The 18,377-nt window shown below is 36.7% G+C and overlaps 1 protein-coding gene across 19 annotated transcripts in view; it reads right to left on the reverse strand.

Moving 5' to 3' along the window:
- Nucleotides 1-18,377, reverse strand: part of TTLL11 (tubulin tyrosine ligase like 11) — a 250,767-nt gene that overhangs the window by 193,475 nt on the left and 38,915 nt on the right. For all 19 annotated transcript variants that reach the window (XR_008915265.1, XM_056812079.1, XM_056812067.1 and 16 more), the window contains exon 3: nucleotides 7,464-7,597. Coding sequence is in view for 18 of the 19 variants with exons in the window: in XM_056812079.1 (XP_056668057.1) it covers nucleotides 7,464-7,597 (134 nt within the window). In the remaining variant the exon portion in view is untranslated. The remainder of the gene's footprint in view (nucleotides 1-7,463; nucleotides 7,598-18,377) is intronic.

Consider the following 18,377-nt stretch of genomic DNA (forward strand, 5'->3'; position numbering starts at 1 on the left):
GTAAACTGAGGCCAAGAAAGGGGGAATGCCTTGCCCAAGGTGACAAAGCTTATTATTAAGAGAATAAGGATTAAGAATCCAGATTTCTTTATTTCCAGTCCAATGCTCATTCTACTTAACCCTCATGCTTCACAGAACTCTTCTTCTAAAAGGAACACTCAAACAAATTCTTCCCTCTCTTCTCCTTCACCTTTACCACTTAGAAGTAAACATTCCTCTCAAGGAACTCATAATACTTATTTTGTTCCTCTTTCTGCACCTAAATTCTGGTTTCTTCTTTTCCCTACTATCCTAACATAAAATCTGTAAAGAGATGGAATGTGTCTTATTCTTTTCTCTAACCTATACAACACCTAGAACAAAGTCATCAACATGTTAGATAATAATAAAGATTAATAAAAATGTTCATTTAATTGAACAAACTCAAGTGGGTTTCTGAACAAAGAATCGGCTTTTCAAGTTTCAGATCTCATTTTCCTCTAAACATATTGAGCTAAGCAAAAGCTTCATGTACAGTGTGATATATCTATGCAGGAGGTGAAATTCTATTTCTGGAAGTACAGGAAACAAAATCTGAAACAGATGGAAAGATGGAGCTATAGCTCTTGCAGCATCTCCCATTAGTGGCTTGGGATCAAACCATTTCATATTTGTAGTCCCCTAAACCCTGACCTTTACTCTTTTATACCCTTCTTTATATACCTGGTATACATAATAAGTACATAATGGATACTTGGGAACATTTAATTCAAATTCTCTTATTTTATAAAGAAGAATATTTAGACCCAGAGAGGTATGTGACTTCCCCAGGATCCTAGGATCATAGGTCACCTGGCAATTTAATGGTCAAGCATCCAGCAGTAGAACCAGACTTTTTAATTGCTATTCCAGAGTTTCTTCTTGTAAATCCCATTGCCTCTTCTCAAAAGAAACTATTTCAAATACAAACTCTTTCACCATAATATATACTGTTTTGATAACAAAAACTGTACTTTTCTCAAATACCCAGATGGAAGACCATATGCAAAATCAATGCCAAGTATATATATATATATATATATATATATTTTTTTTTTTGCCATCTGCTAAAATTTCATCTTCACAAAATTTTCCACTGAGAATGCTCCATGTTTATCCATGGTGCCGCCTGCTGATCACATGTAGGTAGCACTTTCTCAAACTGATAGAAGGAGATTGTGAATTTCTCATTTCCTTTCCCAAAATAAATATAATACCAATTTTCTTGTAGGAGAAACATCAAATTTAAAAATATTATATACTTCAAAATAGCCCACAATAGTTAACAAAAATCACAAAAATTGAAACCTGTGCATGATTTCAAATTTTACTTTTTTTTTAAACCTTTACCTTTTGTCTTAGTATCAATTCTAAAATGGAAGAGTGTTGAGGTCAGGGCAATTGGGGTCAAGTGACTTGCCCAGGGCCACACAGCTAGGAAGTGTCTAAAGCCAGATTTTAACCTAGAACCTCACAACTCTAGGCCTGGCACTCTATCCACTGTGTTGCCTAGGGGCTCCATAGATTTATTCTTGATAGTAACAAGTAGTAGACCTGTGATTTCAGTGAAATAGGAAACTTCCTGAAGAGGACACTCCAACTGTGTAAATTAGTGCCTTCTTTGGTGTTTATAGTCAGTGTTACCTGGTACACTGAAAGTTTGAGTGACACATAACCAATATGTGTCAGAGGTAGGACCTGAAACCCAGATCATTCTGGGTCCAAAACTGTCTCTTCTTAGCCCTGTATCTAGTGAAGGACATGGAAGAAGACAAAGAGGGCCCCAAATATGAGATTTTTCTCTGGACCAGGGCTGACAGAAACTCATGCCCAACTTCCCAAACTATGCCATGCCATCTCACCCTTGATAGCTTCACGAAACTGCTCCAACTTATGCATGAGATGCATTGTTTAGATCATTTGAAGGATTTTTTTTGTCACAAAATAATTATACAGAGTGTTAGAAGTCAAGTCAAATTAACAAGTATTTATTAAATATTTAACATATGCTGGGCAAAAGAGCAGTAAGGGCTAAGCAAATGGGATTAAGTGACTTGCCCAGGGTCACACAGCTAGGAAGTATCTGAGGACAGATTTCAACCCAGGTTCTCCCAAATCCAGGCCTGCAACTCTATCCACTGTGCTATCTAGCTGCCCCCAAGCTTTATTCTAATGGGGGAAAGCAGCACATAAAATGAAGGTGAAATGAGGGATAGGAGCTAAAGCTTAGGAGAGACCTTATTCAAGTCACCTAGTCAAACATCCTCATTGTACTAATGTAGAAACTGAATCCAGAGAGGCAAAAGTGACTTCCCACAAATCATACAACAAGGGAATAACAAAGCTAGGATTAGAACACAGGACTCCTGAATGTAGAAAAGAAAATTGAAACAACCTTTGGATTTTCTGTCAGAAGCAAACAGCAGTTGGAATGTTGGAGTGAATATATTGACAATGATGACAGTTGGTGGGGGGAGGGATGACTTGGAGAGTAACAGTTCCTCTAGAGAGGGCTCTCTCTTTCCTGGCCCAGAAGTGCCTCTCTTCCTGGATTTTCCCAACTGTGTGTTCTACCTGGAGGATTACTGTGATCATGTCATCAAACAAAAGGATTTAAGGGGAGCAGTGTGAACTGTAAGGCCCATCTTTTGGGGCATCAGCCTGAAAAGACAGGCCAAATCAGCTCAGAAAGTCAGAACCTTTTCTTCCACTTGCTGTCTATTGCTAAAGACTTTGAATTTAAGAAAACTAGCACAGATTTGCATAGACAGGAATAAAAGAAACCCTCCACTAGTCTTTGAGGCCTGGCCTCAGCTCAAAAGCAGAGAGAGACTCAAACCCAATCTAGGGAAATCCCAATTCCCTCTTCTCTGATATCTTCCCAATCCAAACTTGTTATTAAATTCATCTTGAATTAAATATCCTGCAGTCAGATAAGAGGAGGACTATCATTTCAGGGGACTATAGAGAGAGCTGAACCTAAGGACAAACATTCAACCATAAACAGTCCTTATTGGACCACTGCAGGGCACCCTTGGTCTGGTGGGGGTTTTTCTCTCAGGGGGATTCATGCTTACTTGCTCTTGGGTATCTTCAACATTAATCAATAGAGAAGACATCCCCTCAGGTTATCATAGTTGGCCCATTTCTTGGGAACCCCATTTTTCAAAGATAGCCTCTCACCACATTTTACCTCCCTCTATCCCTTCAACTCCTCCATTCCCTGTTAAGAAACCTTCTTTATTCCCTGATACCTCTTCAATATCCCTACAAACCCTTTAACTATTACATGAATCCCTAGGCTCTTGTCTCTGAACTAGGCTGCCACTCTAAAAGTACCATCCCCAGGCAACAGTAATTACAGACTCCTAAAGTTATAAGGGTCTTGAGGGATTAGGGAAGGGTTTATCATATTGAGAAGGAATAAGAATTTTTCTGTGTGGCCTCAGAGGGCAGAACTAGAAGTCACAGTGGGGCAGGTTTTTGCTCTATGTAAGGAAAACTTCCTAACTAGAGCAGTCATAATACAGACAAGATTGGCTAACATGACAGCAAAGGAAAGTAATAAATGTTGGAGGGGATATAGCAAAATTGGGACATTAATACTAGTATAGTTGTGAATTGATCCAACAATTCTGGAAGGCAATTTGGAACTATGCCCAAAGGGTGCTAAAAGAGTGCCTGCCCGTTGATACAGCCATAGCATTGCTGGGTTTGTACCCCAAAGAGATAATAAGGAAAAAGACTTGTACAAGAATATTCATAGCTGCGCTCTTTGTGGTGGCAAAAAAATTGGAAAATGGAGGGATGCCCTTCAATTGGAAAATGGCTGAACAAATTGTGGTATATGTTGGTGATGGAATACTATTGTACTCAAAGAACTAATGTTCCATGTGAACTGGAACAGCCTCCAAGAACTGATACAGAGTAAAAGGAGCAGAACAGAAGAACATTGTACACAGAGACTGATACACTGTGGTACAATCTAATGTAATGGACTTCTCTACTAGCAGCAATGCAATGATCCAGGACAATTCTGAGGAACTTATAAGAACACCATCCACATTCAGAGAAAGAACTGTGGGAGTAGAAACATAGAAGAAAAACAACTGCTTGATCACATGGGTCAATGGGGATATGATTGGGGATGTAGACTCTAAACAATCACCCTAGTGCAAATAATATGTAATATTCAATAATCAATAATATGGAAATAGGTCTTGATCAATGACACATGTAAAACCCAGTGGAATTGTACATCAGCTACAGGAGGGGGTTGAGGGAAGGGGAGGGAAAGAACATGAATCTTGTAACCATGGAAAAATATTCTAAATTAACTAATTAAATAAAATCCCCCCCAAAAAAAAAGAATATGGAGAAGACTATATTTTGATGAGCAGTGAGCTCTCCATCCCTGAAAAATCTTCAAATAGAGGATGAATTACTGTTTAGCTTATTTGGAGATCTAGACCAGTTATTCTGACTTACAAGTTGACTGTTCTTTCCATTATACAAATGTAAAACTATGATAGTCACTTTCAGACCTTTTTATATAAAATTCACTTTAATATAATTCAACAAACATTTATGAGGCACTCACTATATGCAAGTAGATGCTGGGAATAAAAGGTTAAAAATATGATCTATTCTTTGCCCTCAAGGAATTTGACTGGGTGGGATACAATACATACACAAATAACTAAGAGGATATAAAAGAATAGGATAGAGACAAAGGAGTATCTAGGCAAAGTCCTCAAGAATCCCATCCACTGAAAAGGAGTTTTAACACTTCATGGAGAAAGTGTGTTACTTGAACTAAGCAGAAAAAAAAAAGATTTCAACAAGTGGAGATGGAGGAAGGAAGATAGGAAAGAAAATCCATTCTAGATAAAGAGGTGGGAGGCAGGGATAGATGAGATCAAGGAACAAGCAGCAGCATTCTGGTTTGACTGGACCATGAAGTTTATGTTCTTCATTAGAAGTTGTCCTTTACTACTTCTAAGATCACTATTGTAATAGAAAGCATGTTGGGCTTAGAATTAGGTTTGTATCTTTGGCTAGATCTTCATCTAGGTCACATCTGGGTTGGGTGTCCCCAAGACCCTCTTCTCTTGTTACTTTATATTACATCATGTGCTGGTCTCATCAGTTCCCATGAATTGTCATCTCTAAATAGTGAATTCAAAGATCTATGTATCCAGCCCTAATTTCTCTTCTGACCTTCAGTCACATATCTTCAATTACTCTATTAGCCATCTTGAACTGGATGCCTCATAGACATCTTAAATTCAACATGTCTAAAACTGAACTCATTTTTCTCTCTAAACCTCTTACACTCCTCTTAACTTCCTTATTATTATTGAAGGTACTACCATTCTTCCAGTCACTCAGGCCTAAAACCTAGATGTCATGCCAACTTACTTCTCCCATATCCAATTAACTGTCAAATATATATATATTATATACATACATACATATATACACACACACTGGTCTTGGCATTCTTTGTTTTCCCGGCACATAATAGGTGCTTCACAAAGGCTGTTTAATTGGATACTAGTTGTGACATTAGCTTGGTCTATTGTGGAAATATGCGAAAGTTAGACAGTTAATGCTGAGGCTTTTCTACTGGCTCAACAGAAAAAAATTATACAGACAAGAATGTACTGAGTCCTGATACCATTAAGGCAATAAGTGTATCAAATAGCAAAGCAAGCAAGAGGAGGAAGTTAAATGTTTTCATGGAAAAGCCAAAGAAACTTGGCACAGTGGAAAACTTTCCTATGACAATGAACATTTCTTAGCCAACTTCAGTTTTAATGTTGAATAGCTAATGGTGTTATCAAAATTTTTAAATAATTTAACACAAAAAATGACAATATCATTTATACAAAGAAAAAGACAGGGCAAAAGAAAAAAAAAATATGTTACTGTCTTGGAAACTAACCCATTAGCTACATAAATTACCCTTAAAAGACTTACAAAAATGGCACAAATCCACATAATTTTAGGAATACACGAGACCTTAAAGTTCAGAATGTTAATACTTAGAAAGCCTTGTGAGATAGTATTATATCATATCACAGAATGATTTAATAACATAATTATATTATAGTTCAAGTATTATTCCCATTTTACAGATAGGAAATTTCATATGCTTTGGACACAGAATTTTAAGACCTAGAATTTCAGAGCTAGGAAGGACTTTCAGACATTAAAACACAGACTATTAGAACATGTCAAAGCTGAAAACAACTTTATAGAATACAGAATCTTAGAACACAATCATAGAATGGCAGAACTGTAAGGAATCTTACAACATAGAATGCTAAAACACAAAATTATAGAATTTCAAAGATGAGAAGAACCTTAGGGAAAATTTACTTCAAATATCTTATTCTAATCTCTTCTTGATAAAAGAATTAAGACCCAAAAAAACTAAACAACTTGTCCAAGGTCCAGGGCCACTTTATGGTCAAGCCAGGACTGGACTCCAGTTCTAGTACATCTTGTTTGGTATCTCCCATATAGCATAACTTTATTTTGAACCATCTCCAGATGTATCTCCTTGCCTTGAAGTAGGGTAATAGAATTCAAGGAGGAGAAGGTTATCGAGGTCTCATTTGGTCTTTTTATTTTATACATGAGAAACTTTTAACATTCAGAGAAATTAAATTACCTGACCAAGGTTTATGACAGAACTGGGATTTGATGCAAGTCAAGAGACTCACCCGTCCCTTTTCAATCTTGAGATTATATGATCCAAATAAGGCAGTAGAGCATTGTGGGCAGTGCAATGGAGTCAGCAGTCATGGATGTGACTTTATTTTGATTATGTTGGCCTTAAGAAATTCATAGAACTTCTCTGAGACTCAGTTTTCCCATCTGTAAAATGGGGATAATACTTGAACTAAATACCTCACAAGACTATATGAAGAAAATTTCATTATAACCTATAAGGCCCTATAGAGGGGTAAGTTGTGAATTGTAATGATATTAACATAGGCTGGCACTTATATAACCCTTTAAAATCTACAAACTATTTTTTATCCACCCCTCATGCTAACCTCACAGCAACTCTGTAAAACAGACACTATGGATAATATATATGTAGTATGTACTAAGTAAATGTTTATTGGATGAATCTTCTGTTTGCTGAATAAATATATATGTAAAGAGAATTTTGGGGCAATAACTCATATTAAAACAACTGGGATTAAGATTGTCAATCACCAATCTAGGTTGTGACTCTTAACTTTAGAATGTCCTCTAAATAGGTCTTGATCAATGACAATATGTAAAAACCAATGGAATTGTGTGTCAGCTATAGGAAGGGATTGGGAGGATGGGAAGGAAAGAACATAAATCTTGTAACCATGGAAAAATATTCTAAATTAACTAATTAAATAATTTTTTAAATTAAATTTCCTCAGAATGGGATCTACCTGAGCAACAAAGAGTTGGAATTCATCAGGCAAAATCCAAGAGCGAGGATAGAAGTTGTACTCCTCTGGAAAGAGATCTTGCATGATTCTCACAGCTCGGCTCAGAGTAATTTTCCGCACCATTTCTGTCATTCCTGGTAGGAGGAGAAAGGAGGAATGAGATCATTGGAAATGTAGCATTTTGGAACTTCTACAATGTCATAGAATCCTAGACCTGAGAACACAGAATATTAAAACATGCAATCAAGTTTTCTGTCAGTGTTCTGTGTCTTACCCTATTAAGTTCTCTACCCAACATGTTTTTTTTCAAACTCTCACCTTTATCATAGAATCAATATTATGTATTAATACTATGCCCCCAACATATTATTTTTCAAATAGAGTTAAGAGAATTTTGAATTTGATTATAAAAGTACCTTTCGCATCTCATAAAAAATAATAGCTAATGGGGACAGCAAGGTGGCTCAGTGGATTGAAAATCAGGCCTAGAGATGTGAGGTCCTAGGTACAAATATGCTCTTAAACACTTCCTAGCTCTGTCATCCTGGTCAAGTCATTTAACATCCATTGCCTAGTCCTTACCACTCTTCTTCCTTGGAATCAATATATAATATTGATTCTAAGACAGAAGGTAAGGGTTTTTAAAAATGTCTAATGTTAAAGCAAGATTTGTACTTAGCTCTGTTATCATCCAACTACTAGAATGAAGAGTTTCATTTATTTTGACAAGCATTTATTAAGCATTTACACTCTGCAGGCACTACAACTAAACACCAGGGAAACAAAGACAAAAACAGTCCCTTTACTCAAGAGTTTAAATTCTATTGGAAAATAATGTGAATACTTTTTCTAACACAAATTGCTATAAGGAAGGTGCTAGCAACTGGTGGGTTCAGAACAGGCCTCAAGTAGGATGTGGTATTTGAGTTGAGCTCTGAAATAAGCCAGGAGAGCTAAGCTGCAGACATAAGGAGGAGTGTATTCTGGGCAAAAGTACAGAGACAGGAGATGGAGTAGTATGACTAAAAAGTGCCAAATAGGCTAGTTTGACTAGAACACAGAAAATAATGTTTAATAAGCCTGGAAAGGGAGGCTAGTGCCAGGATGCAAAGGGTTTGAAAAATCAAAAACAGGACTTAAATATCTTAGAAGCAAAATGAAGATCCTCAAGTCGCTTGAAGTGTATGGCCAGATCTGTGCTTTTAAGAATGTCAATTTGAAGGGAAGCTAGATGACTTGGTGGATAGAGCGCTAGACCTGAATATGGAAGATGCTGGTTTCAAATCTGGCCTCAGATTCTTCCTAGCTGTGGGCCCCTGGGGCAATTACTTAACCCCAAGTGCCTATTCCTTACTAAGCTACTGCCTTGGAACCAATATTTAGTATGGATTCTAATACAAAAGGTAAGGATTTAAAAAAAGAATATCAATTTGGAAGCTATGTGGAGAATGGATTGGTGAAAAGAGAGTTTGGAGGCAGGGGGACCAATTAGGATACTAGTGCAATAGTCCAAGCAAGACATGACAAGGGACTGAGCTAGGACAGTAGCTGAATGGGTGGAGAGAATAAAGTGGATAGGAGATATATTGTAAAGGTAGTGTCAACACAACTTAACTATTGTGGGATGAGGAAGAATGAAGAGTTGAAGATGATTCCAAGTATATAAGCATGGGAGATTGGAAGGATGGGGGTGTCCTTAATAGGAATAGAGAAACTTTGAAGGGTTTCAGGAAAGAGAAAATGAGTTGTTTGGATATGTTAAATTCAAAATGCTCATAAGATATCCAGTTGGAGATGAATAAATGTAAAAGTATTTATTATGTCCTTATTATGTATACCAAGTTCTGTGATAAGTGTTAGGAATCCAAAAAGAATACAATTCTTGTTCTCAAGGAGCTAACAATATAATTGAGGGAGATGATCTATATAAAGGACAAGGAAGGGAGGTCATAAAGGTTCAGTGGCAGGGTGAATGGCAAGGCCCAGCAGTCTTTAGTGTACATGAGCACCCTACCACCATCTACCACCACCAGGGATGAGAAAATGTAAGGAAGAAGTTCACCACCACTGGTAAGGGTGGGGGATGTACATAAGAGTTAGATTTATAAAATTATCTACCTTGGACTATGTTCCCCTTGTGAATTTCAAAACTATTCCACCCTAATCAGACCATTCTTTAGAAGATCTGATTTAGCTATTTCCTGATCAATAACAATAGAGATACTTGGAATAACAGAATCAGGTCTTAGCTCTCCAAGGCCTTAACATCCGCTTTGGCTCAGCCTGAGCCAGAGTGGTTCTGAGTTAAACTCCTTTCCTTCTCTCCGTCTTTCCTTCTCTCCGTCTTTCCTTCTCTCCCCCCTCTCTCTCCCTCTAATATTTTCTTCCTCCTGTTGTAATTAAATCACCATAAAAATTTGGCAGCTAACTTGGGTATTTTATTATTTGGAATTTCCCTTGGAGACTATTTAAATTTAGATTTTTTTTCAGTTTCAACCATAATTTCACCCTTTACACCCTTGAGCTCCTAAAATCTATACCTTCCTCCCCCAATATCTCTACCTCCTGAAACCTTAACCTAGTCTTCAAAAGAGTTTTCAAATATCAAATCCCCCAAGAAATCTCTCCTGATTTTTCCCTCAATCAAAAATGATATTTCCTTCTTTTGACCACAAATTTTTTGTTTATATCACTCGTGCATTTATCATGCCCTGTTATTATATTTGGTGTCTATGTCCTATCTCTCTTAACAGACTATAGGCTGGGGCTCATAGGATGGCTAAAACTATGATTTACTCATTTTTTTTTATCTTTTCCAATCCATAGGACAGTGTTTTGCACAAAGCTCATAATTAATAGTTACTGAATTGAAAGTAATAACTATTCATAGCATATAGCTATTTAAGTAACTTGCATTTGTTGCATTTTCTGAGTTAGTACTGGAAGTCCTGAATGGCATATAGGATACACCAACCTATTCTGAATAATTACATCTTGTGCCTTAGATAGGATATGGAAAAAAAATGTGGACAAAATGTGTGACCAAAAAGAACTTCAGAGACTCAGAGTTAAAACATATGACATTAGAGTATATTTGCACTAATAATTTTTAAAAGATAATTAATTTTAAAATGTAAATTCACCTAAGCAAGTCAGGATTGTCATAAATTCCAAATAGAGTTTACATTAAGTTTTTCCTACATTTATTAGACAAAGAAGAAATATCGAATAAAATAACAGGAATAAGGATTAGACTTAGGACTTTATTTGTATAAGAAACTTTCTAGGAAAGGAAACTCCACACCAATGATTCTTGGCAATTTATTCTCTTAGGAAGTTACTCAAGAGAGGCAGCTAGGTGGTGTTGTGGCTGCCAAAAACTGTAAAAATTAAAATTAAATCTCAATAATAAAAATATTATATTTTGGGAGATTTATTAATGATCATTAGAAATAAAGGAATAAAGAGGATACAAAAATAAAAGACCATGTGCCCATGGCTGATTAGCCCACTTAAAATCCTGTGCTTAGCTTACCACTGCCACTCTGCTGGCTGCAAGCCTAAAAAAGAGGCCCAAGAGGACTACTCACTCACTAATATTCTCTGTCTACAATAAGTATGTAATGACAGGAAGTCAGTGGGCTCCCAGGTAATGTAGTTCTTTTTTAGGGTAATAGATTTTCAATTATACATTGACACAGTGGACAGAGTAGAGTTGAGAGGACCTGGGTTCAAATCTGGCCTCAGACACTTCCTAGATTGTATGTCACTGAGCAAGTCACTTAATCCAATTTGCTTAGTCCTTGTTGCTCTTCTGCCTTAGAATTGTTAGGGAGAAAGGGATGAAAGAAGGGAGGAAGGGAGAGAGCAAAAAAGGGAGGAACAAACAAATGAACAAACAAACAAAAGAACTTGGCCAGACCCATATAGCCAGTATATGCCACCGGTGGGACTTGAACATTAGCTTAGCTCATTTTGATGCTAGTCCTCTAGCCATTATACCACATTGCCTCTACAGAAAGGGTTAACATTAACATAAGATGTATAGAGTGATTTAGACAAATTATTTCATTCAAACCCCACAAGGATCCTGTGATATAAGTATACAATATAACATTATTCCTATCTAATAAATGAGGAAATTAAGTCTCAGAGAGATTAAGTGACTGTCATTTTTTTTTTAATTTTTACTTTCTGTCTTTCAGTTCCAAGGCAGAAGAGTGGTAAGAGCCAATTAAGTGACCTGCCCAGCATTATACAACTAGGAAGTGTCTAAGATCAGATTTGAAACCAGGATCTCCTGTTGCCAGGCCTGGTGCTCTATCTACTGATCCACCTAACTGCTTCTGTGACTGCCCATCATTGTAAAACTACTAAGTGTGGGACCTGGTACTAGATCCAGGCCCTCCCTCTCCCTTTCCCTCTCCCTCTCTCTCTTTCTCTCTCTCGACTCCAAATCCATCATTCTTTCCATTACAGTATGCTGCCATGTTGGAAATGTGCACAAAGTCATAGAATATAACTCAGAAGTTTAGAATGGAAATGACATCATAGATGTCATAGAGATCTTTTATTCTCTAAGTTCCACAGAGCTGAATTTATTTGCCCAAACATCACACAACTAGTTTCTAGGCCCTGAGAACAAAAAGTGAATTAAGTGGATAACGTTTTTAACATATGGAACTTTTTGACTTACATAGCATAACAAACCAAAGCAATAAATCTGAAGAGCAAAGCTTAGAATTGTCAATACTTCAGTTCTTAGCTCTTGTTTAGAAGACAGTTCAAAAGAATTAAGTAAAAAATCAAGTAACTTAAAAAAGATAGGGTGATCAAAAATTAATTGGAAATTAAATAATATGATACTCCAAAATCAGACAGTTAGAGAAGAAATCATAGAAACAATTAATTTCGTTGAGGAAAATGACAACGGCGAGACATCCTTTCAAACCCTATGGGATGCAGCCAAGGCAGTACTTAGAGGAAAATTCATATCCCTGAGTGCATATATTAACAAATTAGGGAGGACAGAGATCAAGGAATTGGAAATGCAAATCAAAAAACCTGAGAACGAACAAATTAAAACCCCCCAGAAGAAAACCAAACTAGAGATCCTAAAAATTAAGGGAGAAATTAATAAAATCGAAAGTGACAGAACTATTGAGCTAATAAACAAGACTAGAAGCTGGTACTTTGAAAAAACAGACAAAATAGACAAAGTACTGGTCAATCTAATTAAAAAAAGGAAAGAAGAAAGGCAAATTAACAGCATCAAGGATGAAAAGGGGGATCTCACCTCCAATGAAGAGGAAATTAAGGCAATCATTAAAAACTACTTTGCCCAACTATATGGCAATAAATATACCAACCTAGGTGATATGGATGAATATTTACAAAAATATAAATTGCCTAGACTAACAGAAGAAAAAATAGATTTCTTAAATAATCCCATATCAGAAAAATAAATCCAACAGGCCATCATCAAAGAACTTCCTAAGAAAAAAACCCCAGGGCCTGACGGATTCACCAGTGAATTCTATCAAACATTCAAAGAACAGCTAACTCCAATACTATACAAACTATTTGACATAATAAGCAAAGAGGGAGTTTTACCAAGCTCCTTTTATGACACAAACATGGTACTAATTCCAAAGCCAGGCAGGCCAAAAACAGAGAAAGAAAATTATAGACCAATCTCCCTAATGAATATAGATGCAAAAATCCTAAATAGGATACTAGTAAAAAGACTCCAGCAAGTGATCAGAAGGGTCATCAACCATGATCAAGTAGGATTTATATCAGGGATGCAGGGCTGGTTCAATATTAGGAAAACCATCCACATAATCGGCCATCTCAACAAGCAAACCAACAAAAATCACATGATTATTTCAATAGATGCAGAAAAAGCCTTTGATAAAATAGAACACCCATTCCTACTAAAAACACTAGAAAGCATAGGAATAGAAGGGTCGTTCCTAAAAATAATAAACAGTATATATCTAAAACCATCAACTAATATCATCTGCAATGGGGATAAACTAAATCCATTCCCATTAAGATCAGGAGTGAAACGAGGATGCCCATTATCACCTCTATTATTTGACATTGTATTAGAAACACTAGCAGTAGCAATTAGAGAAGAAAAAGAAATTGAAGGCATTAAAATAGGCAATGAGGAGACCAAATTATCGCTCTTTGCAGATAACATGATGGTCTACTTAAAGAATCCTAGAGATTCAACCAAAAAGCTAATTGAAATAATCAACAACTTTAGCAAAGTTGCAGGATACAAAATAAACCCACATAAGTCATCAGCATTTCTATATAATTCCAACACAGCTCAGCATCAAGAACTAGAAAGAGAAATCCCATTCAAAATTACCTTAGACAAAATAAAATACTTAGGAATTTTTCTCCCAAGACAAACACAGGAACTATATGAACACAACTACAAAACACTCTCCACACAACTAAAACTAGACTTGAACAATTGGAAGAACATTAACTGCTCATGGGTAGGACGAGCCAATATAGTAAAAATGACCATCCTACCCAAACTCATCTATCTATTTAGTGCCATACCCATGGAACTTCCAAATTTTTTTTTTACTAATTTAGAAAAAACCATAACAAAGTTCATTTGGAAGAACAAAAGATCAAGGATATCCAGGGAAATAATGAAAAAAAAATACAAAGGAAGGGGGCGCCTTGCAGTCCCAGATCTCAGACTATATTATAAAGCAGTGGTCATCAAAACAATTTGGTACTGGCTAAGAGACAGAAAGGAGGATCAGTGGAACAGACTGGGGGCAAGCGACCTCAGAAAGACAGTATATGACAAACCCAAAGATCCCAGCTTTTGGGACAAAAATCCACTATTCGATAAAAACGGCTGGGAAAATTGGAAGACAGTGTGGGAGAGACTAGGAATAGATCAACACCTCACACCCTACACCAAGATAAATTCAAAATGGGTGAATGACTTAAACATAAAGAAGGAAACTATAAGAAAATCAGGTGAACACAGAATAGTATACATGTCAGACTTTTGGGAAGGGAAAGACTTCAAAACCAAGCAAGACTTAAAAAGAGTTACAAAATGCAAAATAAATAATCTGGAATACATCAAATTAAAAAGTTTTTGTACAAACAAAACCAATATAACTAAAATCAGAAGGGAAGCAACAAATTAGGAAACAATCTTCGTAAAAACCTCTGACAAAGGTTTAATTACTCAAATTTACAAAAAGCTAAATCAATTGTACAAAAAATCAAGCCATTCTCCAATTGATAAATGGGCAAGGGACATGAACAGGCAGTTCTCAGCCAAAGAAATCAAAACTATTAATAAGCACATGAAAAAGTGCTCTACATCTCTTATAATCAGAGAGATGCAAATCAAAACAACTCTGAGGTATCACCTCACACCTAGCAGATTGGCTAACATGAAGCTATGGAAAGTAATGAATGCTGGAGGGGATGTGGCAAAGTGGGGACACTAATTCATTGCTGGTGGAGTTGTGAATTGATCCAGCCATTCTGGAGGGCAATTTGGAACTATGCCCAAAGGGTGATAAAAGTCTGTCTGCCCTTTGATCCAGCCATAGCATTGATGGGTTTGTACCCCAAAGAGATAATAAGGAAAAAGACTTGTACAAAAATATTCATAGCTGCACTCTTTGTGGTGGCCAAAAATTGGAAAACGAGGGGATGCCCATCAATTGGGGAATGGCTGAACAAATTGTGGTATATGTTGGTGATGGAATACTATTGTGCTAAAAGGAATAATAAAGTAGAGGAATTCCATGGAGACTGGAACAACCTCCAGGAAGTGATGCAGAGCAAGAGGAGCAGAACCAGGAGAACATTGTACACAGAGACTGATACATTGTGGTACAATCAAAGGTGATGGACTTCTCCATTAGTGGCAATGCAATGTCCCTGAACAATCTGCAGGGATCTAAAAAATACTATCCACAAGCAGAGGATAAACTGTGAGAGTAAAAACACCGATGAAAAGCAACTGCTTGACTACAGGGGTTGAGGGGATATGACCGAGGAGAGACTCTAAATGAACACTCTAATGCAAATACCAACAACAGGGAAATGGGTTTGAGTCAAGAACACATGTGATAACCAGTGGAATCATGCGTCGGCTATGGGAGAGGGAAAGGTGGTGGGAGGGGGGGGGTGGGGAGGAAAAGAAAATGATCTTTGTTTCCAGTGAATAATGTTTGGAAATGACCAAATAAAATAATGTTTAAAATTTAAAAAAATAATAATAAATAAATAAAAAGAAATTTCAAATCTAAAAAAAAAAAGATAGGGTGGCTATAATATGCTGAACTCTTAGCATGAATTCTTCAATAACAGACACAACTCACTGAGGACACTACTCAGATTTTGTAAAAGGCTAGCATCCAGGTCAGTGGACCACTACTTCCATTTCCCTCCCAATTAAAACCAAAGTTTCAAGAAACAAGTCTCAGGAGCTCAACAGTAGGCACTGTTAAGAGTGAATTAAACAAAATTAAAGTTCTGGGATCAGTTAGTCCCATTAAGCCACCTTGCCAGTTTAATTTATGATTCCCATCTTGATGTTCTATTAAAAATCTCAAAATCCTTTTTGACTAATAACAGCATAACAATGATCCAACATTATATCATGGGTGAAAGAGATATAAAATCAGAATATTAGAACTGAGAGGATTTTATTAGCACATAGTCTAAGATCCTCTGTTTAGAGATTATAAAACTGAGGCTTGGAGAGGTTAAGTGATCTTTCTAGCTAGAATAAAATAAAAATTCAACAAAAATTAATAATGGTAATAATAAGTAATAACATTTGCATAGTACTTTAAGGTTCACAAAGCAGTTTATAGACATTTTCTTGTTTGATCCTCACAACCTATAAGATGTTATTTTCTCTACTTTACAGATGAGAGAAATGAGATTCAAAAAACTAAATGATTCACCATGATCAGATATGCTAGTAAATGTTGGAGAAAGAATTCAAACTTGGATCTTTCCCAACCAGCACTCTTTCCATTATATCAATAGCCACCCTAAGCATTTGCTAGGTACAAGACACTAGGGGAAAAGATATATCTGTTGCTCTCAAAGAGATTATGACCTTATCAGGAAAAAAATATGTATATAAATCACTATGATAAAAAGGAGAATGGGATATCAAAAGCTGAAGTTTAGATATCACTATCAAGTACAAAGCACCTTACATAAGCTATTTTGTTTGACTCACACAATAAGTATGTAGGTACTATATTTGACCATATGGAAAAGTTGATCAATATAGAAAATAAATTAAAGGACTAAAAAAAAATTAAGTGACTCGCTCTTAATCTCATAGCTATTGGCAATCAGGTGGAAAAGTTTCAAGATTTAGAGTTTAGAGGTCCTGTGTTTAAATCCTTATACTTACTACCCATATACAACTTCACTTACCCTTTCTAAAGGTTCAGTTTCCTTACCTTTCAAATGACAAGCTTGGAATAGATGACCTCTAAGGTCCCTTATAACTAATCCATGCCCTTCTATTTTAAAGAATTGCATATTTCTTTTATATGATTATCTTTTATCTTTTCAAATTTCCCTGTGCCTTATTCCTATCAAGCATATTCTTTATCCATGACTTCCAATCTATTTATTCTATCATTTTAATCCAAACCATCATCTTTGGGGTAGCTACACTCTCCTCCCTTCTCAATCTCAAGCCTTTATTGAGTCAATTCAATTCTACACTATCCTCTACTCTTGAATCCTTTGTTCTTATCCTATTGCTTATCACACCTTAACAAACCCCAACCCTGATTCTACTCTCTGCCTCCTTTATTGCTAAACAGAACTATAGAAAGTAACAAAAGCAGGCTGGCTGGGTCCTTTGAAAATTTATGCTAGCTAATCTCAACTGGGCCCTTTATCTAACAAAGCAATCCTATTCTTTCCTTTCTAAATAATTTCCTAACCCACATAACAAAGTAGCTATTCCAAATCTCTTCTCTCAAGTCTCTCACACCTCTCCCTACTCCAGGTCCCTCAGTTAGGCCTTGCCTCCCCATGGTCTTTGGTGTTGGCAAACCTATGGTACATGTGCCCAAGGGGGCTGCTCCCTTCCCCTCTCCATGCATGCCTGAGGACACTTCTCACATGATCCATCCCATTTTCCCAGCAGCCTGCTGGGAGAACTTCTTCCCTCTCCTGTCTGGGGTAAAGCAGGGGGTGAGGGGGGTTGAGGGGGGAAGTGGTGTCACATGCAACATGAAGGGTGAAGTTTGGCCACTTGGTCTCTAAAAGATTCACCATCACTGGTCTAGGCTGAGGACTTCATCTCGTGCTTTACTGGAAAAAAAATGAGGCCAAATGAAAGTGCTCTTAATCTCACATTCCTCTGACATCTCTTTCTTCACTATCTTCTCTGCACTCTACTCTTTGATTAAGTATCCCTTTTCTTCACCAATTCCAGTGTAAATCTTGAAATCTCTCAGACTTGTGAATGTTAAAAATTTCCCCATCGGGGAATTCTTAATTGGAACAAATTCCCTATTGAGAAACATTCCCCATTTTGATGTGAGAACTCGCCAGGATCAGAAATGGGAGGACCTCTACTCCAACCGTACTTAAAACTTCTTTAGGGGAGAAAACTCCTTGCTATGGGAGGACCCCTACTCTACCTGTACTTAAGACTGCTTTAGGAGAGAAAACTCCTTGCTAAACAATGAAAATACTTGGACCCATACTTATAAAGGAAAGGAGTTCTTTGAGCTATGAATTGATACAATGGGATGCTAAGTGCCTATAAAGGTGGGGCAACTTGTAAACTACTTAGACCTAAAAGGTGAAAACTTACTCAGAGGTTTTCTCTTAATGAAATTAGTCAACACAGCAGCATTTTTTTTT

Source organism: Monodelphis domestica, chromosome 1 (genome assembly GCF_027887165.1).
Source record: "Monodelphis domestica isolate mMonDom1 chromosome 1, mMonDom1.pri, whole genome shotgun sequence".
Lineage (NCBI taxonomy): Eukaryota > Metazoa > Chordata > Mammalia > Didelphimorphia > Didelphidae > Monodelphis > Monodelphis domestica.